General features: G+C 35.8%; 2 protein-coding genes across 3 annotated transcripts; one reads left to right on the top strand and one right to left on the bottom strand.

Annotated features, from left to right (window-relative positions):
* Positions 1–893: 893 nt before the first annotated feature.
* LOC145783348 (ADAM 17-like protease) lies at positions 894–15,264 on the bottom strand. The gene is made up of 14 exons (XM_082595197.1): positions 15,061–15,264; positions 13,905–14,045; positions 11,380–11,679; positions 10,401–10,534; positions 9,501–9,692; positions 7,277–7,468; positions 6,767–6,950; positions 6,175–6,339; positions 5,593–5,730; positions 5,186–5,318; positions 4,101–4,327; positions 3,615–3,763; positions 3,058–3,309; positions 894–2,280 (listed from the first exon to the last, which is right to left on the bottom strand). The coding sequence occupies exons 1-14, from the start codon at positions 15,238–15,240 to the stop codon at positions 1,899–1,901; spliced, it is 2,769 nt and encodes a 922-aa protein (XP_082451323.1). The 5' UTR covers positions 15,241–15,264; the 3' UTR covers positions 894–1,898.
* Positions 15,265–19,882: 4,618 nt separating this feature from the next.
* LOC145783428 (dnaJ homolog subfamily C member 12-like) lies at positions 19,883–23,784 on the top strand. Of its 2 annotated transcripts, XM_082595302.1 has the most exons (5): positions 19,883–20,015; positions 20,567–20,698; positions 21,669–21,755; positions 22,427–22,490; positions 23,209–23,784. In XM_082595302.1, exons 1-5 carry the CDS (start codon positions 19,932–19,934, stop codon positions 23,277–23,279), a joined length of 438 nt encoding a protein of 145 aa, XP_082451428.1. In that variant the 5' UTR covers positions 19,883–19,931; the 3' UTR covers positions 23,280–23,784. The 2 variants fall into 2 exon arrangements, with proteins under 2 accessions (XP_082451428.1, XP_082451429.1); XM_082595303.1 differs by lacking the exon at positions 22,427–22,490.
* The last annotated feature ends 256 nt before the right edge of the window (positions 23,785–24,040 follow it).

Genomic DNA, 24,040 nt, shown 5'->3' on the forward strand with positions numbered 1-24,040 from the left:
CAAGAGTGGAAAAATATAAAAAAACTTTTATCTTGATCACTGTTCATCAGGAGAAAATAGACCGAAAATCAGATTTTTTGAATTAACTTTTTTTCTGGAATAAGCAAATTTATGTAGAAATAAGCAAATTTATGTACAAATTTTATAATAATAAACTACCGGAAAACTTCAAAACTTTCTTTACACATGTATCATCTATTCATTCGTATAACACCCGACGTTCAAGTTCCAATTCACTTTATACTAAACTGGCAAATATCCAATTATTTCAAAAAAGTTTAAAATGCATGGGAATCAAGGTATGGGACAATTTACCTCAAAATATGAAAAAAAACATGAACAAAGGCTTCAAATATTTCAGTAAAATGTGCAAAATACACTTCTTCAATAATCAAGAGCTATAAAAACGACATCCACTACCTGACTATGTTAATTGTTATTATTGTTTGTAGTATCTGTATTTGTTTTGTTTTTTCTGTTCTTCCTTCCTTCTTCTTTTTTGTGTCAATTTGCAACAATATTATCAACGCAATACTTTCTTTTGTGTAACTATTTGAATGAGAGAGTGCAGACTCGACGACCTCCTACGCCTTCAGGGCTACGGTCTTTCGCACTCTCTCATTGGATGCACACTGTCAGTTTTTGTTTTATGTGTGTTTCGGCGTTTCGCATCCAAACAAAAATAAAATGACCATCCATCCATCCATCCATCCTTCTGAAGCAGATAGACCTTAATATTCTCTACATCAGGTATAGGAAACCGACCCTTCTGCGCATTTTGATACTAATTTTGTCGATCTGTGATGAGCGGTTCCGGAGATACGGCCAAATTTCGAGATTTTGAGGCCCAACAACTTCAAACCTCGTGGACCACCTCAATATGACGTCATATTTGAAAAAAAATTGGGGTGTAAACTTTTTCCCCAAATACCACCAGATGGGACCCCAGGCATTTTGAATTTTAAAAATGGTGAAAAAATGAAACACCCTACTATATAGGCTATTAGAGCACCTATAGGTTAGCCACATAATTTATTATTGTATCAACGCAGTTTAGTTGGAAATCTCGTTCTTCTAAATCCTTGATTTGTGGTAAGATTCTAGAAGCTTCAGTGGGCCAAGCTGAAAACCTCATCTCAATGAAAAGTTGTGCAGCTACTTTATGTCACACTCAGAGTAAACGCGTCTACATTGTAAAAAGAATGGCAAAGAGGCATGAGACAAATCAATAGCACTCGTACAGATCAATAGCATCAAACACAAACATTTCCTAAAAAAATTCATGGCAACAAGAGCTTATGTGTTTTTCCTCGCATAAGAAGAAAACATTGCTGAAAACAACCAATTGGCTATGTCTTCAACAATCAAGGTCGGAACTGCTGTAAAAAATGATTGTAAGACACATTGAAACAAACTAAAAATGAACGCAAAAAAACGAAGTCATCACGAGAAACAACGAAATGAATTTATGGTAGGCTATTGAAAATAGTTGACCGAATGACCGGTGACTATGAAAGGTCAGACACATCTCAGTCTCGCTTATGAACGTTTTCATATCCAGCATCCGCTTTCTACTCAAAAGGTCGACACAAATAAAATTCACGTCATAAAAGCAAAAGATTGGTGAATCCAATCATGAAGATGATTGGCTGCCACACGATAGACACTAACATTAAAATGACATGAAATTATTCGTTGATGATCAAGTCAAAGCCAACTGACTGTATTTTTGAAAACGTGATCATTTATCAGTAGTGACCAAGTGAGTGGGTATAGTCTAGCCTCCTGCACTCTGCAGGGTTGGCTTGGTTTGAAGCGAAGAAAAAATAAAAATAAAATTTTGGAAACCAAAAGAAAGCATGATTGGTCCGAACTAAGCAAAGTATTAAAAAATAAAACTAATTGGGGGATGCTATGGCTCCCTGTCTATGGAGACTTGGACGACGGTGAATCGCTCCATCATCGTTCCTATTATTCATCATAGATGTTTCAGCGTACATTGTATCCTGGAGTGAAAGATCAGTGTTGGAAGAGGCGGCAATGGGCTTCACATCTTCACCGAAAGATTTTTCACTCAAGTCACTCAAAGACGGAGATGCGAGAGATGGATGAGATCTTGCGTGGGACACGGCTCCAACTCGAAGAAGAGGAGGACGGTCATTTTCCTCTTCCATTGGCACGTGCGACAGTGATGGATGGGGTGGAGTCAGATTAGCACTTTCATTAGGAGATCCAGAGACAACTGGTAATCTGGTGATCGCATCCAACCCTTCATTGGACCTAAAATTTGAAATTAAAAAAGCTGATTATGAAACCAGCAAGACTGCTCATAAAAGCAGCGTTGTGTGTAGGAGATGACTGCAGTTTTTAACCACACCGCTGAAATCATTTTTCATAGTTTAACAATCACCACTCTCCACGCAATCGGCTAGGAGGCATGTGGAAGCCATTCAACGAAAAACGGAATTCAAGAAATGAACTGCGCGCCTTGTAAAGCGCCGAAAACAATATAAAACACATTATTGTCTCAAGCGAGCCTTAAGTAAACATTATTTGAAGATTTTACGTGACAAAACTTAATTAGCTTTGAAAAAAAATGATGACAACACTGACGGGAAGGTTCAATTGGGTAGGCACTTTAACATCACCCACTCGTCGAAGAGTGCCTGCTTTTCAATGTGAAATTGCTTTGTGTTTTAGTCACAATTTTCCTCATAAACTCCATTGATTGCAGTCATTAACATCCTTCTTGCACTCAGTTCAGTTGCAGAAGAAAAAATAGTATTAGCAGAGGGTGGGAATTGAACCCAGAAATCGAAATTATTACTCCTCTGCCCTAACCATTAGGCAACGCTAGTTGTAGCGAAGTATTCAGTTAAATTTTTTTGTATCAAAATTTTTCGATCAGAATATCACGTGTCGAGTCACATGACTGAAATCAGTTTAATCCCGAGTACGCTTTTCGACGAGTGGGTAATGTTAAAGTGCCTACCGTTCAATTGCGCTAGTGACGAGTACGTTCAGTGGTGAGTGAGAAGGGTGGTTTCCCAAACTTACTTTTTTATGGCCAGCCCCCGTTCCTGGGAAGCCCTCCACTGTTCCCTTGCCCCAAACCCAGAACGGGCGACACCTGTAGACCAATTCATGTTGTTTCTTTGAATTCGAATACGTGGGGTCACTGGAGCAGAACCTCCACCCCCTCCCAGGAAGGCAGACGAGCGGGAAAATTCCCCTCCTTTCTCTGACCACCACTTTTCTTCTTTTTCGCTCTCTTTCAAGCGCTTTTTGTCGACAAAGTTTATCAAGCAACTGAACAACATGAAACAGGTTATTATTACATCACAAAACGTTATAGTTACCCCAACAATTGGAAAGCGTAGAAACGAGCTGTAAAAACTAGCGGACCCCTGTTAACGGGAAGAAACACCGAATCTCACCTACTGAAGAAGGGAAAATGAATGATGATGAATTAAGAGTTACTGGTGAAAAATCTATTATGAAAAGAAGTTATGATATGAAGTGAACAGCTTTTCCTTGTCTTAGGCGGCATTGACATAACAACTCTTTAACTAGTGATTTTGTCGTGAATACAAAGAGCAGGTATAGCTGTTTACCTGCAAGGTATCCAAAATAACAAAGAAAACACAAGAACCGCACCAACGATGTTGTCTGCTAGGAATTGCCCAATTTTGTCAGGAGCAATATATTGAAAGATGTTCCACACTCTTTCTATGACATCCTGAGTTTGTTTTTGACAAACTCCCTGCAAATACACGATTATGAAGTCTTTAAAATAGCGCAGTTTTGCATCTGAAGAAGTCGTCAGTTTACACGCGCAGCTTTCAGGCCTTTTCAAAATATAGTTTCGTGAGAGAGTTCTTTTTTTGTACTACAGACAGGCAAGGTACAAAAGGGTTGAGCATTATAAGAATATATTTTACATATTTACAAATTTATTACAATTATATTACTAACCCGAGCGTTTTCGGCCTAACTGAAGCCCTCATAAGGAATTTGAAAGTAGCTGTAGGAAGTTCGAAATGTTAAAATCGCTTAGCAATTAGCATAAATTCAAAAGGCCAATTTATCTGTTCTCTTACTTTGCTACAGTAGCCAAGCTGGCACGCGGAGTTCTCGGGTAGTTCCAGGGTTCTCACTTCTCCATTGGTCTCATTTAAAAATGGCGTACAGAGTCTGCTCAATTCAGCTCCTTGTACGTCAAGCGGGGCACAGCAACGGAGACAGTATTCATCTTTGCCTGAGCACAGGCAAGGCTGCAGGTTCTGCGTGTGGCAAAACTGCATGCAGTGACCGTTCAGACACTTTCCTGAACATTTTAAAGCAGTTTTTTTTAGAAGGAATTGAACAAAGCAAAATATTTTCTGCCACGATACAGACAACATGACTGTTGATTTTTAATTTGGACTTAAAATCTGCACCGTTGTTTTCAATTAACAATTATATTGATAGGCCAGACATTCATCTTAACACGTCTTGCCGATCTTGTCAAGTCACACTCTTCCGAGTTGATGAAAATAATTTTAACTGCTCATCTTTTCCGTTTCTTAACAGTTGTAACTTTATTCTTTTGCATCACAACTGATTTAGATTAGTAGATGAAAACTTCCTGGAGAATTGCAGGTTCTCGCTGATGTTGCGATCGTGGCCTGCGTTGTGATGCATTGTTTTATAAAAGACTTGCCATAGACTGCTACTTCTGTTTACTACCGTTTTCATTGACAATGCTAAATTTAAATTTTTTTTAACTTTATTTAAATTGCTTATATAATAAACTTGTTGATCAGCCCTTGTGAAGTCTGTAACAATAGAAACTAAATGTAGCGGCACCAGCAATTGTTTCATTCAATAGCACTGGATATAAAAATGGTTATTCTCGAAACGTTAACTGGACATGAGTTTAGTTTCTACAATTTGAGCTCTTCATTTCTTAATCAAATTGACCAGGTGTTCCGATCATTGTGTTTCTAACTCTTGATATAAAGCTATGAACTTATTTTAACTTTCTAAACCTGGCATAATGTGTAAGAGAAACTTTAAATACAAATACTGTTTCAGAGGCTTGCCTGAAGAGCATTAATAAGATGTCATCGAATAACCGGAATCGATAACTGAGAAATTGGAAGACTCAAAAAGTAACTAACATCCACACGTATAATTGAAGTACCTAGATCACCACATGTCGTGTTGTCAGGAAGAGGATCGGGCTTGGGGCAGTGAAAATGAACACCATCGCAGTAAACGTCCTTGTCGCATAAATTAGGTATACGAGCCCTACAAAGCTTGGTCGGTGGAGCAGCCTGTAAGTAAACGTAATTGGGTAAAGCCAGTTTTAACCAGTTAAGACGCGCTGTCGTATGATATTCTTCCAAGGGAAGTAATGTAAATTTTAGACTGTTTGCTCAAGAAGATGCTATACACAAAGATGCAAACCTTGGATGGGCTTTGCCACCGTTTCCAGCTTATTGGCGCAGGCATATCCCATATTGCATAAGATATTTTTTCTTTTCATTCAAAACACGATAGTCATCAAAAAGCAGAACACCAGTAAGTTATGTTGCTAAGTATAAGCACCTGGCAATCCTCAGTACAACAAGGATAATTCTTATTGCTGCACTTGGCTCCTTTCTTCAATGTGCAATCCCGAGAGCAACATCGATCCTCTGTTGTGAGGTACCCAACATCACACGTTTCGTTGTCATCGGTTTCCACCTTTGTTAAACATTCGAGAAATTGAACGTCAAGCAGAGAAGATTGGAGAAGTTCAAAGAATCATCGAGAAGAATTAGTTTTCTCTCTATTGTCGATGTCAAAGGCTACATAATATATGCAGTAGAAAAGGCTAGAAGTTTTGTTTATCTAGATAAGTAGCGTGTTTTAGTTCGTTTCGTCAGCTTTTAGGTGATGCTTTGTTACTTCTTCCCAGTGCGCTTCATATGATAAAAAACAAATTGTTATAAAACCGAAAAGCACAAGGAACATATTTTTTGCCACGTTTCTGACCATTTCAATTTGTAAAATTCAGGTCAAATAACTATGATATTTGCACGTTTGTTTTAAAACGTCCACAAAAAAGACGATGCATCCCAGACATTATGAAATGACTTTTAGCAACCAGCAATTCAGCCTCATTGTGCTAATCAAGGTTGTCATCACCTGATAATTTCCACAGAAAGACTTCGAATCCTCTCGGAAGCAAAGATGAGCTTTATTTTGTAAACTCGGCAATATGTTGTGTTTGCTACAATCCGAAAACTTGTAGTTGTTTTGGTGTTGACCACTGACAGCTCTCGGATACATGATGTAGTTTCCGCCGTGGGACTGAAACAACGAGGTTGCGTTATTGCTGAGAGCATAGCGATCTATGTACCTAGGTCTTGTCAACGTGCGAACTGAAGGCCGTGCCGATCTAACTTCGGTTTTGGAACTTTAAGCTGAATTCACTTTATATCCTTTTGAAATGATAGTTTTGAAAATCCAAATTGCCACAGTGTGATTACTGAATTTCAAATCACTGCAAAATTCCTAATTTTAAGTTTAAAAGATGACAAATTTTTCAACATTACAAGTGTTGCCAAACACTTTTTGGATTTCTAGTACAAGGGCCAAAATCTAGTCCATCATTTGAATGGTAACAAAAGCACAATAAGTAGCTCAAAATTACAATTTCCAAATCTAAGTTCATTCCCGATGAAGGAACAAATTCAAAACATTGAGGCTACATCGATACAATTTGCTAGATTTATACCTGGCCTGGGGTGCAAGAGATTTCCGCGTCGGTTGCAATTGAGGCCAACTCGTCATGTTCCGCCCCAAAATTGTGGCCGAGCTCATGGGCAGTAACGAGGTCAGCCTCCCTTGTCAATATCTTTTGGCCCCAGTTAACGGTGGAAGTTAGGCCGGTGTTCAAATACAAAGGAACCTTTCCTTTGCTGTGCAAGAAAACTGTGTTGAGAACATTGAGGCGAAAAAACAGAACGTTACAATGTTTTAAAAAACATTTGCATTTGCTGTGGTAATAAAAAAAAGCTCAAATCGTCAGAACACATCTGATCAATTCAGGGGCCGCTCCGACAGCAATTTAAACATTAAAATTAAGTCTGCAAACATTTTACGTAAAACTTGAATCAAAAATATGACCAACGGGACCAGCTTAACTTTACGTTTCTGACACAAGCCTGTAACCACATTGCGTATAATAATTGTGATTTCTTGTATATAATAACTATTAACACAATACACGAAAATTTGAAAATACCCTCTTTTGTATACACCGCTGCATATCCCGCCCACGTCCTCAGCTTTGTTCGAGCCAACATAAGCCAGCCCGAGCAAGCCTTCGGCAAAATCAACGTAAGTGAAAAGGTGCGATAGGCATTCTGAGAGATTCTTTTCTTCGCTGAAAGCTTCCAGCAAATCTTTGGCTCGCCATTTCCTCTCTTTGTTGTACCTGCATAGTGCATATTGAAACGGGACATGGAAACTCGAAAGCTCCGCCTTCAGACGTTGAAACGATGTCAAAAAGACTGTTTTTGCTTGCTGGGATAATGCTATAAGTTGAACAGCTAACACGCGTGCATGAGTCACGCGATAGGACAGCACCATTGTTTCGAAAGTGATTCAAGTTAGCAAAAGCTCACTTAACGTTGCTAGAAGAAATCTAATTACCAACATTAACGATCACTCAACAATAACCCACCAATGTACATGTTTAAAGGAATTAAGATATTCGAATCATCATTAAAGGCAAATCAAAAATACCCATTCATGTTACACCAGATCATCATCATCATCCTCATGTTTTCTATTTCCGACAATCAAAGCAAAAAAACAATATTATTTGCCATAACATAGCAAAGTTTGGAAAAAAGTAGAAGCGACAAAACGCGAACGTTATTCGATTACGTTAGCCACAGCAACAGCCTGATTTCTTAAAATGATGGTGTCATTAACAAATCGTAAGGTTTATGAAGGCAAACCGGGGCGTGTTGTCACAAGGGGCGTGTTGTCACAGCAATTTTTTTTGTACTTGCACTTACTGCTTCGAGTCTATATTTGTAGCACGTGCTTTGTTAAGAGTCATCTTCATTTTGAGGTTAGCAAAGTCAAAAAAAGACAGCAGGTTTAGCTTAAATTAAATCATTATCAAAAACTTGGTCATCGATGTAAATTTCACTAACTTTTCAAAATTGTGTGACGCTTTCGTAAGAGCAGTTTGACCGCAAGTATGAAATCAATTTTATAGCTTATTATGTTAGTTCAGTTTATTTTTTGTTTTGTTGGCGAAAAAGAAAGACACAAAAAGCAAAAAGACAATAAACACAAATAATTCGCACAACAAGGATGGCAGCGAAAGACCAAAAGGTCACCAAAGTCAGCTGCCACCCAAACATTTAAACAAAAGACCCAAAATTAAGAACATTAACACATACGGTATATAATATATAGCACAATACTAGCACTTTAATTTGTAAAAATTAACAATGGAATTAACAATACATTAACAATGGAATAACACAGGGCAACATAAAAAAAAACATTGTGTAGAGAAATAAGCGGATGATACGTTTCAGGAGTGATCATTGTACAAATTCTTTAATAAACATTTATATTTAAATTTAAAAACATTGTAAGACTTTTCTTTTATTTCTTTTGGTACTTGATTCCATAGTTTCACTCCATTAAACATTAGGTGTTTAGCTGACACTTTAGAAGTTAAGAGCGTGCCTTTTCTAGCCGCCATTAAAACTTTTGTCTGTCTGCGTACGTCGGGGCGAGTTGTCACAGCTGTGATGATGGTCACAGCTTATGAGAAGCAGAAGCAAAATTTGGCATAAACTACCGAACCCTTGGTCGATATGTGAAAGCAAGGAAACAAAACCCAAAGCAGTTGTTGTATTAATTTCAACTTGTTTACTGTATAAATGTGTAAATTCCACGTAATAAAATTTGATTTTGTAAGGCCAACCGGGGCGTGTTGTCACAGGTTTGGGGTTTTTCCATTTGTGCTTTTGCTATATACAATGTAAGTGATTTGGTTATATCATTCGTACACTGTTCACTTACACTTCCTTTTGCCACTAGTTATACTTTTTAATCGCAAAAGGATTTCAAGAAAATCAAATTTTTGTAAAAAAAAAAAAAATTGTGACAACACGCCCCATGCTTTGTGACAACACGCCCCGTGCTGGGGCGTGTTGTCACAATTTTTTTTTTACAAAAATTTGATTTTCTTAAAATCCTTTTGCGGTTAAAAAGTTTAACTAGTGGCAAAAGGAAGTGTAAGTGGACAGTGTACGAATGATATAACTAAATCACTTGCATTGTATATAGCAAAAGCACAAATCGAAAAACCCCAAACCTGTGACAACACGCCCCGGTTTGCCTAACTTGGTAAAAAAAAATTTTTTTCTTCCTCAAAGTCGTTTGGAAAATAAGTCAAAAGAACTTAAGAAAAGCCTCAGTGCGTTCTTTTAGCTTACCTTGGCGTATTTGACGACTCATTATGAATGATGATCTTGTCAATTTGAAACCCGTATCCAACATACACCCCAGGAGTTTTTGTAGAAGAACCCCAATCGGTGATCTTGTAGATCTTATTGACTCTCTCAATGAGATTAATGAGATAGTACATTGTTTCAAGGGCGCTGTTGTTTCCCATCTCTCTGTAGAATCTAAAAAAATAATGTGACTGGTACAAGTGTTATGAAAGACTTGATAAGCAGGGAGGACAACTTCAAAAAATGCGTTTCTTTCAGTGTGTGCAAATGTCCTCTAGTGTGCACAACTGCACAAGCACACTGATGTCATTGTTTGGAGATCGTTAATTGATTGTAGGAATCTTTATCACCGGACTGAAACAAGCTTATTCGAAAGCTTCATCCTGACAGTTTCGCATACTGATACACGCTTTAAACCAACGAGACGACGCAGGCCTGGTCGCCGATAATAACAACATGGAGTTTGCATGTTTTACCACTGGTTCTTTAAAGTATTGTTGACTGTCATATTTTTCATCTACTATAGTACTAAGTTCCATTAAACAGACAAAAAACCTTAAAAAAAAGCTGAACAAGCTCAGAATCGAACCATTGTTCCTTGATTATACTGTTTCTCGGATCGCAAAACCAATTGCTCATTCGTTCAACAGCAATCGTGGCGGACAAACTACGTTCAACTATTATTCAGCGACACCTCGAAAAAGGCGTAAAAACCCAGACATCAAATCCACCGTTTTTTTTAATTGATTCAACGTCTGCACACGTTGAATCAATGCAAAAAAAGTCTGGGAACTCTGGTCTTTCGTGTCTGGGAACCAACACACCAATGCAATGCCAACAACACAAACTCTGGGAACATACAACATTACTATGACCACATACCTATGATCTGCAACCAGTGAAAGTTTGCATATCTTTTTCATGTTGCTAGTTGCTCGTTTGCTTCTGTGATTATGATGATGTTCGTCATGGTTCAATGACTCGCTGTTGCGTTTTGCATGGTTCTGTTTTTCTTCCTAAATTTGTATTAACGCATCTGTTACTTAAAGGATCTTGTTAGAAAGTAAACTAAATCTAATCTGGTAAAAACTGAAAAAATTTATATCATGCAAAAATTGAATAAAATCAGCTGCAAAGTCATTTAATTATTAAACCTTAAACAACTGCAAGACAGGCACCGCAGTTCAAAATATCAAAATATGGATGGTCTAATTTCTTAAATAATTTTAAAAAGTATTTAATGGATGGATATCGTTGAACCTCTTTTAATAGATATTTTTATTTAAAGCTTAGAAGTGATCAGTTTGTTAAGCACTACAGACACATAAATGTTTGTGCAAAAAAATATACGGATATAACGTAAATAAAATAAACTTTCAAACGTTCTTTACACAACAATGTGTTCAAATTAGGCTATTCCTGATGAGAACGCATTCTTGTGTTGAAAACATTTGAAAGTTTATTTTATTTTTATTGTGTCCGTATATTTTCTTGCACTAACAAAAATAGAAACTATGTTGAAACCATTGACGTTAACCAGTGTTAACTATATTTACATTGACGTTGCACATTTTATATGTCAGTGGAACTTTATTATTTATTGCTGTTTAGGAAATTTACACCAACTCCATTCTGTGCATAATGATAAATAGCAAATTAAACTTAACGATGTATTCAAAAATGATGAAATTGAAAGGTATCGACTTAAATTTGAAAGAATGAATGAACAGTTGAGCTAAATTGGACCACGGCAGAAACCCAGACCGCAAAATCCGTCACTTTTACATTGATTCAACGTCTGCAGACGTTTAATAAATGTAAAAATGACGGATTTTGCCATCTGAGAAATTTAAGAACTTACTTTCGACATGTTTCGAAATTCTGCCATTAAATCTTTTGTATCACAGAATCCTCTGCTTGAATGCGGATTCTGAAGATGCATCAGGTTGAGATCGGACTGTCGGTACACAAGCATGTCATTGTTTCGTTTATGTTTCGGTATCTTGCCATCGCCGTGAGACGCTAAAGGCTTGGGTGCGAGAAGATGTCGCCACAGAGGCTCTATGAAGTACGTTTCATTCTTGGTGAATATGTTTGCTGTTAAAACCTTTCCGTTCAGATACGCAATCACTTCGGACGCGGCATCACCCAAAACTGTGCCCTGTAAGATAACCAACGGCAACAGCTTAATCGCGCTACTATAACAAAAAATTAACATGTTTTTGTTAGAGTATAATTATATTGGTATAAAAGTACCACTATAACAGTTGGCAAGGTCACCCAAAGAGTGCGTAGTGTGAGCAAACACCTTGAGCCCTGCTGATTGAAAAGAAATTCTACGAATATGAAAAGTAAACTACGATAGACTAAATCGCTACATAAGACATAGTGTTCAATAAAAGAAAATATCTCGTCATGACATTTTAAAATAAAGAGCACTTTCTCAACACATCGCAAAGTCAGTAAAAATGCGCTACAAGGAAAAGTGACACAAGAAAGAATTCTACCAAGTGTAGTTTCTCCATACACGTTATACTGTAAAACACATTGTTTATTGGTTTAAGCTCTAATAATAATTGGAAACAAATTCTATGAAAAAGAGAAAATGACTGGACAGATTTTACTACATTAAACATTTTTCATAGAAGAAATTATAAACATCTTTCCGTTTAAAACACAAAGTTCTCAAGACATTGTTGAACGGTCAATAAACACGGCATGCGGAATTTCTTCAAGTGTCGTTTTTCAATACCATTTATGACAAGATATCATTAAAAAAACCACCAACAATAATCACCAGAGATATTGGAATAGCAGTTTTGACATACCTGCCTCAGCAAATAATTTGTTCTTTTTCACATTGATTCAACATCTGCAGACAATGCATCAATGTGAAAAAGAACAGATTTGCTTGCTGGGTATCTATTTCAGAACATGAAACCATAACAGGAAACCTAAGTGCGGTGACGTAAATGTTTAAACAAACTTCATTTCACATTTGAGTGGTCAAAAAGATATATATCCCGTACAATGTAAGATAGTGCTCATTAAATGTAATTTTCAACATCTCACAGAAAGACAGTTATGAGAAATTACTTCCATTATCACAACCAATTACCGATCATTGGCTTCTGTGATTTATGATTTAAGTAAATAGAAAAAGTAGCCTACCACTTCATGGTATGGCATTTTCTTGCTCAAATGTTACAAAAAATCAAACTTATAAGCTCACACAAAGCATTAATACAAGGTTTAAATTTAGAATATATTTAAAGCTATTTATTCATCACTTGTCTGCTTGATGCATTGCCATCAAATGTAATACATAGTAAGAAAGTGGCTTTGCACATAATGGATAATAACAATCAAAATAGGTACTGTAACTCAATGACATGAAAGTGTATGTGCAATGTGTAAAAAATATTTAAATTTACAGTTTTAAATGTACTTTTCAAGAGACTTTCAATCTAAACTGCCAACGGAAACAACACCTCACAATGCCTTCACCTCATATGATGAAAAGTTGTTTTATTTTGTGCTTTAATCAACACGTAGCGAGTGTAACATGACAAACCTGTTGTTATACTATTCTATTGTGATGTTTAATTTGCGACAACGATGATAAATAGCCTGCTGCTTCTTAGGAGCTCCCCTATCTTTAATGGAACTCAATAAATACGATGATAAATAATACTAGAAGGCTGACATATTGTCATTGATCAACAATATGAAAATGTGGCAGAAACTCAGACAGCAAAATCCCTTCATTTTACATCGATTCAAAGTTTGCAGACGTTGTATCAATGTAAAAATGACAGATTTTGCTGTCTGGGAAGGGTACACCCACCTTTCATAAATCACAGTCACCAACAAGTAATTACTATGCTTCTGTAAGGGAGCAGAAAGTGTGACAGCCATATTTGAATTTTTGTATGACATATAATATTTACCAAAACCTCAACTTATGCAAGTGAAAAGAATGGTACTCCTCTATTCACCGTACATAATTATGAGATCAAAGACTGATTAGGTTGAAAATAAGGCTCAATTTAGTTCAATTTGCTGCGATGCCAATGGATTGTTTTTATATGACTTACTGTTTTTATATGTATTTAAATTGGTTACATATACATTATACAATCGTTTTGACACAACCGTATGATAAAGTGAACATTTGGAAATAATTTTAAAGCAACAAAACATAAAATAAGTAATCAATTTGATCACAAGCATCTATTCTAAACGATTATTCTACAAACGAAAAACATATCATTCTTTAAGTACACCAAATTCGCTCTGCTTGGCTTTTTGCTTGGCATTGAGCACTTTTTGTAGTATTAATAGTATTTATTGTCCATATAATTAATGCAACAACACCATAAGTACCGTCAAGATAGATGCTTTGTCAAGAGGAAGTTCTTGAGTGTCTTCTTTACTTTGAACATATGCTTTGAAAGCAGGTGCAAATATTTCAGGAGAAGGCAGTAAAGAAAGTGTGAAAGTTTTATCAAAGGCTTCAAATGACACCTACAAAAAAGCATGGATGTAGATCACTAACGGCTAAATTAATGTTTTGTCGTTTAAAACAAACAGCTGAATTACTTCAGGGTTGATCTCTAAGTGGTCAAAACTGGTTTTGACCACTAAGCGGTTTAAACCGGTCAAAACTGGTCAATACCCAGAAAAATATTTTTATGTAGTGAATGGTCGGCTACCTGGGCTATTTAGGAAATATAAAAGCAGTTGTGAGTTGTGACCATTTTGATATGCAGGCCTCGAAATAGCTGGCGGCCATTGGCCGCCAGCTATTTCGCATACTTGACCATGGCCGCCTGAACTTTCATTAATGGCCGCCAATACCAAACTGTCAGGCAAAATTTGATGGCAAATGTTTTCATAAAAAAAACTTTTTTGGAATAAATCCTTGTACTTCAGTTGGCTGTGCAAATTGTTCATCGTTCTACCAAGCATTTTTTGGTTCATCAGAAACTTATTTTTAGAATTTGAATTTTCTCAATAATAAAATACCGTAACTAACTGATTGAAATATCAAAAATAAACAGAGAAATTGAATATTTTTTGTTCCAAATCCAGCATTTAGGTTATTGTTGATCAACACAAAATAGTTGAACATCATTACTAAACATGGAGGGTAATATTTTTAATTCAATTGAAAAGCAACTTGATTCATACACTAAAGGGGTTTTGACCAGTAATAAGTGGTCAAAACTGCCCGGTTTAAACCAGGTTTTAACCGAGCGGCTTAAACCGCTCCGGTTTAAACCGATCAACCCTAAATTACTTAAATGAAATACTATATTCAAGAAAAAATATATTGTGCATACGTAAAAAAATAATACAAAGGTGGTTAATTGAATTGGGTAGTTAATTGAAACATCTTTTTCTAGAACACATCTACACAAGAATAATGAAAGATTTACACATAAAAGTGTCAGAAAACTGAGAATTATGAGAGCTATAGCTATGTTTGTGATATTACCAGAAATAAAGCAATAAAAGAAAATATTTAATAAGTTAATACCTCACGATCTAGTGGAAGCATTGTGTTTTCATTGTCAACACTTCTTCTGTGTCGCTGTAATCGAAGATCTTCTGGCTTTAGTGTGTGCCAATTATTCAGTCTCTTGTGCAATGAATGATGAATTTCTTCTGCTGTAATTGCCATAACTAGGCATTGCAAGAAAAAATTTATTAACCACATAATTGATTAGCATTTAACAACCACTAAAACGTTACTCTGATAAAGAATTATATATATTGTTATTGGATCAGCAAATGGTCATTAGTTTTAGCTTACTTTTGATACTACTTAGAAACTGATTGGATGTGTACTGTATAATATTATATATACAGCTCTCCATTTTTCTTCAAAGAAGCCTGGTCTTCACTTAGAAACACCAGGGTCGACCAGTTGTCAACAGTGACTTCTCCACTTCCCTCTATTGTTTTGGCCATCCTTCAGAGTATCTTTTCTTGTTTTCTTTGGTCTTCCTTTTCTCAGTTTTAGGTCACTAACCTTTCAATACCCTTCAATGACTAAGAGCTAATTTTTGTGCTATTCAATGCTACACTCTACGTCTACGCAGCAACAGTACAGTAGGCTATCATATATATACTACGAAATGCAGTGTGTTAATGGTATTGCAATTGGCAATGCATATATATCTCAAAAGACAACAAAGTGACAAATAAGGTTCATGTGATATGTGGCAACAGACCACCACAAAATTATTGAGTGTTAAGAACTTGAGCCACTTAAATGCACTAGAAATATTATACACATGACACAAAATAAAAAATGTAATAAAGCTGGAAAAATGCAATTCAGCCTGGAATTTGCTTAGCTACCGATAAATGTTTATTACATGACTCATTTCCTTTGCTTACAACATCAGGACAAAACAATTATACAATTCAATAAATGAAGTATGCAAGTGATAAGCAAATCCTGATACATTTATCCGATATAGCTATTCTTGTAAGTGGGTGCTATGTATGTTTAACCCATGATTTTACATAACCAATGAAATTTGGTTTGGGATTTCAGATTTTGATGCGATAAAACAATTGATATGTTAAAGCAGCAAGCAGTTGTGTGGTAAAGGTTGCATGCAATTTCATTTCACAAATGTAACCACATTTTTTTGATGAATGAAAGTTTGCCTAGCAAATTCTTAAATTCTAACACACTTCAAAAACTTGAAGAATCAACTTTGTTTCTCATAATTGAAAAAGCAAGAAAAACAATCTTTATTAAAAAACATACAAAATATATAAATATTTTTATTTCATGCTTATTGTGACAACACAATGTAGAAAAAGAGGTTTTCAGCTCCAGAAACTCATACTAAGAAGAATAATTGAAAATGCAGCGCACATGACAGAATATTCCGTAGTACTGTAGTAGTGTAAAAATAATATTATCACACAACCCACTTAAAATATTCATCAAGTTTGCTAAAAAAGCGCTTCCAATCTGGGTCGAACCGAAATCCAATGAAATCTCTTGAGGTTTGCAGAATGCAGATAGTACAGATGAGCTATCTAATTTGATACAGAAAGGGATAAATTATAAAGTGAATTAAGGCTGCTTTAATCTAAAGGCAGAGGCTATATTTACAATATATTGTGAATATAGCATTTGAGGTTATATTCACTTGTTCACTCAAGCATGATGTTTGACCTCAATATGTGCCCTCCTCAGGTATGCTTAATATGTCAGCTACATATTTTTTTGCAAAACGTCAAGTCATGCATGTATAAACGTATGAAGGCGGCAGCAATAAATTTTTCAGTTTTTTAACATTGTTCTTTTCTCAGTATTTGTTTTTAAAGAGAAAATGAAAGAAAAGAATATGTCATGCTTGAGTGAATGTGTACATATAGCCTTAGAGGCTATGTTATTATATTTACGGTATGGCGTTGCTCAGTGTACCATCCTCTATTTTTTTGATTAGGTTCACAGCTGTAGCATACGGTACTTGGTTAGTCTATCTTGACTGTTTCTGCTTTCTAAAAGCTTGGCTAAAAGATTTGGTTTTCATACAATGGATCTATGAAAATATTTCATCTGCACTTTTCGAAAGAACATGGCGAGACTGTCACAGTTCAGTTTACTTGTTTTTCAGATCGAGAAGCAAAACCCCAGATTTGGCAGCCTTGTTAAAAAAGCAAACAACAATTTTATCAGAAGAGTGTGTCATATTATAAAATTAACTGCCAGGGTTCAGCATTTTCTCAGTATCATTCAATTTTTTCAAAAGGCCTGACTCTGACTCTCTGAGCTGGCTGAGGTCTTGATTAAGAAACACCAATGTTGGGTTTTCAGTTAGTGTTGCCAGCTAGTTTTTAACTTTCCAAGTAAGTTTTTTCAACTTACAACTCAAAACATGCATACTGTGCATTACACGGTGGTATTGAATCTAAAATTCCCTGACAACAATTGATTATCTTCTCATCAAAATAATAAATTTTAAAATAAAGCAAAATGCGAGATTATTTTTGGTTTGTCCCGTTTGTTTTTTGGCTGAACCTTGAAACCATAACAAAGCTAACTTTGGGCTGAAAATATCTCCAACCTACAAACAATGCACAAAACCTTGAATCATTTTGTTACTTCTGCCAATCGACGTTTCACAATAACATTTAACTGGACGAAACAAGAACACATCATAAAATGTTCCAAACAAAATCATTGGTTTCTTTTCTTTTTTAACAATGCAAAGCAGCAGTTGGACATAGAGCAATAGTAAATTTAGCATAAAACCAACAACTGCATATTTTTTAGTATTTCTTAAACTATATTTTCTCTATTCAATGCAAAAGAGAACAAAACAGAGTATCTTTTTAGAGGGAGATGGGACAAGAAAACAACTGAACTATAAACAAGTGTGAATTGGCAATGTCTATTAGGCATGTCAAAATCTTCAATCTGATTGGCCAGAAGTAGGAAGTTGGTCATTACGTCATGTAGTATCAGCCAGCTGTTTTCTCAAAAAGAGTGCTCCACTGGTCACAATGTTTACAATTCAATTCATGTACTTTTTGCTGATGTTGTTGACATTGGAGAACCATAACATGACTGAACTTGTAGAAATTGTTCTGCAGTTGTTATAGGCTACTCGGTATCGCTCTAGAAGCTTTAATAAAACTGTGGTTTAAAAAGCTGCAGCTAGAAGGAGTAGGGAAAAAGAGACAAAAACAGCATTATCTTTAACAGGGCCTCAATTACTCCTGGTTTTCGCATACTTGTAGAGACTTTCAACCACTGATGCAGGCCCGGTCACCGAGTTTTCCAGAATGAAGTTTACGATCGTTGAAATGTTGTTGTCTGAATTATTCCATTCACTAGTAGCTTCTGAATGGAGCTGTCCTTGAAATGCATTGCTCAAATGCACACCCTGAGAGTCGAACCTTTGCTGCTTGATCTTGCAACTTTTCTGCTTGTAAAGTCAGGTACCTAACCAATTTAGCTATCAGGGCGGACAGATGAAAGCTTGGTTTTTGCCTACATGCTACTCAGAATTTATGCTTAAGGTAATTTTATTGACCTTGCAGTATTCTATAGATGACACTGTCAATGGTGGTGTGAGCACCTGTATGAAACTATAAATGACATTAGTTTAACACTGCTTAGTGCTTAAGTGCATAGGCTAGCTGTGTTTTGGCAAGATGACAGAAAATAGTATGGATGTTATTTTGTGTAGACGATTGTTGATAAAATATGAATATAATGTGCTTTCATAAGTAACATAAAGCAATAATTGAGAAGTGGATATAAAATTCAATCCAAAATTTAGGAAGCTTTAAGTCATGATGCAAGTGAATATCAATTTTATTATTTTATTGTTAAAAAAGCAAACATACTAAGCAATTCTTACAGCTCATATTTTTTGTCCTACATTGGAAACTGATGTTTTCTTCTTGTTTTTGCTTACCTTCTACACTTGAGATTTTGTTCTTTGTCTTGTGCAAAGGCAGGAAACATATGGCCAATGGGCCGGACCCAGCCCACAAACTTATCTGGCCACACTAATGCGGAAAATATAGCCACTGCCTTATGTTTAATACGCAAGCTTCTAATAAATGTTGTTTAAGTCTTATACTAGTTCACAATTTTTCATATTGGTATGCATCATTGTTTTTGCCGCTTTTTTGTTCTGCGTACTTTAAAATTAATTTTTTGACTTACCGTATCTGCATATACCACATCATGTGATCTGTTTAGTGTTGTTCTGATGCAGTTACCTTTGGATTCTCATGCATATTGTTGAGCTAGTCAGAAGCACTGTGCTGTTTTAATTTCTTTTACTAAATTTATTGTTTAACTATATATATACTGTATTTAGTTCTGATGTAGATAAAATTACTGCTCAATTGTTGTTATTCATGAAGAGGATATCATGATGTGATGTCGAAAACGTTCCTTGGCAAACTTGTTTGAATGTAGTTTTTGTTTTCTGTAAATGTAAAAAAACATAAATCTGGTTGTGTTATACAATAGATTGAGTTTCGCTTTTAGCAGCATCATCATTGCTTACTTCACAATGTATGTTATATAGATATTAACGACCTGTTTTAGCCTGATGCTGCGAGTTTCCTATGGTAATAGCGATAATGCGATATGCACTAGCTTTCGGAACACAGTCCTAGTCATGTGCTATGACGAATGGTGTTGAAGTCAGTGAGTTGTTTTATGGGGCTCTTTTGTGTAGCTTGAGGCTGCTGTCTGTTGAGTTCTGTGTTGTTAGGCGTTAGTGCTGTGAAATTTTGTTGAATCAGTAATTATTGGTTATGTTACTCTGACTTAGTATGTTTATTTTTGCTTATGTGCAAATGTTTACAGAAGTTTAATATTTGAGATTAGCCTGACTTGATGCTTTTGTAGCTGAGATGGATTTTATTGATGAAGTTTTACAAGCACCATCAAAGGATCTAAATTATTACAAGATACTGGATTGCAATGAATTTTCAAGCGTATGTTTGAAATTAGTTTTCTGCTACTATTGTCTGACAATAAGCTTTTCCACGTTAATTACTCACTCTAATAATATATATATATTGTTTTTAATTCACTCTCTACTTTAATGGTTAACAATACATCTCAATATTGGTCAATAGTGCTTGTGCTCGCTTTCCAATTATATGCAATCCTGGTTCGACTCCTGGCTTAAGCTGGTTATTGCAAACCAGCACTTACTTTTACGCAATGTGTAATACATTTGGTGGGTGTGTTTGCTGGAGTAAAAGCTGTCAATAAAAAGGAACTAGTAACTGCATAATGAGACCTTTATCCTTTCACACCGCAATGCTTGGGTCGAAGTATGAGAATCAGCTTTATTTTTAGTGTTCTAAACTGAAAACAGCAATGTATTGGTTGTTATTTGTAGATTTATCTTATAGTCTCACATATAGAAAAGGTATACAGCATAAATCTTTAGAATAAATATGCTATTTATCTTTGTCCTGCCAGTTTTTTCTTTTAATGTTTTAAACGTATCGTATATAATATTGTACATTTATTGCAGACTGAGCAAATTTACACCGAGTATAAGATCAAAGCAAGAAAGTTTCATCCTGATAAAAACTTGGAGAATCCTGATGCCACAGCTGAGTTCACGAAGTTGCAAATTGCCAAAGATGTTTTGACAAATTTTGAAGTTAGTGATACTGAAGTTTTTAAACGTCTGGAGAAGATCTCTTTTGACTGAGCTTGATATCAAAAATATCTTCCTACAAACATATAAAAATCAAATCTTCTTGATCTATATAATCTTCTTGAGTTAATTTTTTTTTATCAAACTTTACAAATATTAAAGAAATTAAACATTTTTCTATGTAAAGTGTATTTTATTGGGTGCATGGTGGATTGGATCAATCAACCATTTTATTTTTCGTTATTAACAAGTCACACTATGCTTTACACATAGAAGTCTGCATTTTGAACGATAACAAATATAAAAAGTTTAGTCATTTGATAAGAACTTTTTATGTTCTATTGCGTAAAATACACATTGTTGTAATTAAATACTGCATACTGTATTGCAATTAAAAAACTGAACAAGTTGTGATTAATTCAAAAACAGCTTCACCATCGTTAAAATAAAACTATGGTATTATCCACATTAACATGTCAAAAAAAATAGATATGAAGATTGGTTTTCTTGTCTTCCTGCCCACATAGCTCAAACCTTCACCATTGCCAGAGAACGAGATAATTACCATCCACAATAAAATTGAAATATTGCTCAGTAGAATGTACGCCGTACGGTAGTTATTTTTATTCACATTTTTGAGTAACATCTGGTGACTAAAATCAGCTCAACAAAATGCATTTCATTTGACTGAACCTTTATTCTCGGACTGGGAAAGCTTCTTGCAGAACTTAATCCTGGCAGTTTCGCATACTTGTATAGGCTTTGAATGACTGACGCAGGCCCGGTTACCGGGATTGACAGAGTGAAGTTTCCGATTGTTGAAATCTTGTGCCGGGGAATTATTCCATCTATTAGGTGCCACTGAATGGAGAGCCGTCCTTAACTTGCGTTGCTCAAGCGCACACCCAGAGAGTCGATCATATGCCCTTATCTTGGCAATCTAACCAGTTCATGCGATGTTTTTGTACTTTAGTTGCGACGAGACTACGACATGTGGTTGAACAGCGGAATTAAAATCTCATACGAAAAATGGAAGTCCATGCAAGGGTCTATAAAGATGGTGAATAGTTTACTAATTTTAACTGTGAAAAACTTTTATTGATTGGTTGCCTTGGAAAATGTCACTTCTTTTTTAAACATTTTGGCATGGTAACCAATACTGTTATGTTTTGCTGTCATTAGCACAAATTAACATGTACGTGCAAATATGACTTGAACTAGATAAAATGGAACATGATCACTAACTACTGTACATTGCGTTTGATTGCAGAGCTTGTTGAAGGTGTTGCAATCGTATCATTCTTCCCATTAATGCACTATCTCATTTCGGTCTTTTGGACATGTCTTCGCAGTGTCATGTCATGGCTTATACCGTTTTGTAGACCTGAATGTTCCAATTTTAATGCGGTGATGGTGATGTCACCGTTACCGAGGGTGGCCGGATCCACCGCCACGTGCTGCAATCGCCTTCACACGCTGCCTCCACATCACCTGTCTAAAGCATCTTCTCTTGACAAGCCGACGTTTCTGCTTTCCTCCTCAACTTGCTTTTTCCACATTTTCTTTGGTCTTCCTTGTTTCTTCCTACCCTCCACCCACTAACCTCTAGTGTATATATTGTTTTTGGTGAGAAATCGAGACAAACTGAACAGAATATTTGTTTTTCTTTATCAAAAATTGCTTGGCTGCTGATTTTGCATTATTATTTATCATATTTTGCTGTTTTTCTAGTCAATGCATTGGGCAACTCCTAAAAAACAACCAATGTTAAAACATAATGTACATCAGGGTGGAGGTAGGTTATCTTTTGAATTGGCTTGATTACAATAGCTCAATAATGAGACTATAGTTCACTAATGTCTTAATTACATGCAGTCAATTATCCAAGTTCACTTATCTGATGTTTTTTAATCGACTAGTGTTTACTTAATTTTCGGGATGCTGATTGAACTAAGGAATTTTGGAGTTTTGTACTTCACCACTCTGCAAATCTTTCACATCAAAGAAATTGATTTTGAAAATTGTCTTTAAAAGTCATGCTAATTCTCATTATTGACATTTTTACCCACCCCGAAAGGTCATTTGGTTAAACACCTGGCTCTGAAAACGAAGAATTGGCAACATCCAGCAACGATGTTGCAACTTTTGGAGTGAGCAATGTATTCAAAGACAGTTTATCATCCAGCGGCATTTTGTGGGTGGATAGAACTTCCTGTCAATCTTACATCCTTCAGCAGGTCTGTCATGTTCAAAGCCTTGACAAATATGCGAAACTGGCAGAATTAAACTTCAAGAAAGGCTTTCTCGGTGCAAGAATAAAGTCCCGGAATAAAGTTTTTTCCCATTCAGGCAATTAAAACTTGTTTCAAAATAAGTGAAAGTATCTTCCTTCCGATTCAAATGTACACTACACAGTTTGTTAGTGGATAATTTTTTATTGATATTTAACATGCAGTGCCAGAGTATGGCTTGTCGCTTCAACCATTTTTAATTATTTTTGCTTCAAACTTCAGGCAATCCGTCGGCTTCGTCAGGAGACAACTTTTCGGAAATACTTCGAAAGTTTCGAAATCATGAAATCTGATTAACTACGAAACAAAAACAGTCTACTCTCTAAATCACTTGAGGTTATTACCTTGTGAGGTGTTGATGAAGGGGTTCGTCCGCGGAGAAAAGTTACCACACCACTTTATGTCAGGAATGAAAGTGGCTGCTATGCTTTGAAGTAGTCTACCTCTATTGTTTTCGCTGGTTACTATCTTTTTATTCTGCTACTGGCTCCTGGTAGGCTATTTTCAATGCCACGTCAACCCAGTAGCTCACCACACTTTAAAAATCTTGGCCGCTTGCTGCAATTTGTGGATAGTTTTGCTGCTAAGTGTCTGGTAGGCTAAGTTTTTCAATGTGCTTACTTTTATTAAAAATCATTCGTATATTTGCGCTATGATAGGCTTATACTGTATTTCTGTGCTGTGAACTGAAGGGCAGCCTTGACTTTTCATGTCGTGCAATAGCTTTAATGTGTTGTAGGCATCGCCTTGTTTTCAGGTTGTGTGATTTGCTGCGTTTGTCATACTGAAATAAATTGTTTTAAATAAATTCAGCGATACGTAAATATAATATAGACAGCAAAACTTATTTATAGCAGGCTTATTAAGAAATGATTACCTAAAATTAAACAGATTTAATTAACACATGTTTAACAACGTTACTGATGACTCTAAGCGCTAGAGTTGCTAGTGGCCTCAGGAGTGGCCTATGTACAAAACTCAATGGAAATACGCAATGGTCAGTCAGTTTATTTATTTGTCACAAACACAAACATGAAAAGAATACAAAATATGC

The sequence above is a fragment of the Aplidium turbinatum genome, chromosome 14 (genome assembly GCF_918807975.1).
Source record: "Aplidium turbinatum chromosome 14, kaAplTurb1.1, whole genome shotgun sequence".
NCBI classification, from domain to species: domain Eukaryota; kingdom Metazoa; phylum Chordata; class Ascidiacea; order Aplousobranchia; family Polyclinidae; genus Aplidium; species Aplidium turbinatum.

Bases quoted from the DNA above. Each gene is read 5' to 3' on its own strand.
- LOC145783428 (XM_082595302.1), top strand. From the start codon at position 19,932: ATGGATTTTATTGATGAAGTTTTACAAGCACCATCAAAGGATCTAAAT. The intron at 21,756-22,426 runs GTGAATAGTTTA...CTGTTTTTCTAG, and splicing joins TGCAAGGGTCTATAAAGATG to TCAATGCATTGGGCAACTCC. The intron at 22,491-23,208 runs GTAGGTTATCTT...TTCAAACTTCAG, and splicing joins TAATGTACATCAGGGTGGAG to GCAATCCGTCGGCTTCGTCA.
- LOC145783348 (XM_082595197.1), bottom strand. From the start codon at position 15,240: ATGTGGTTAATAAATTTTTTCTTGCAATGCCTAGTTATGGCAATTACA. The intron at 4,328-5,185 runs GTACTTCAATTA...TAAAATGTTCAG, and splicing joins CACGACATGTGGTGATCTAG to GAAAGTGTCTGAACGGTCAC. The intron at 3,310-3,614 runs GTAAACAGCTAT...CATGTTGTTCAG, and splicing joins TTATTTTGGATACCTTGCAG to TTGCTTGATAAACTTTGTCG.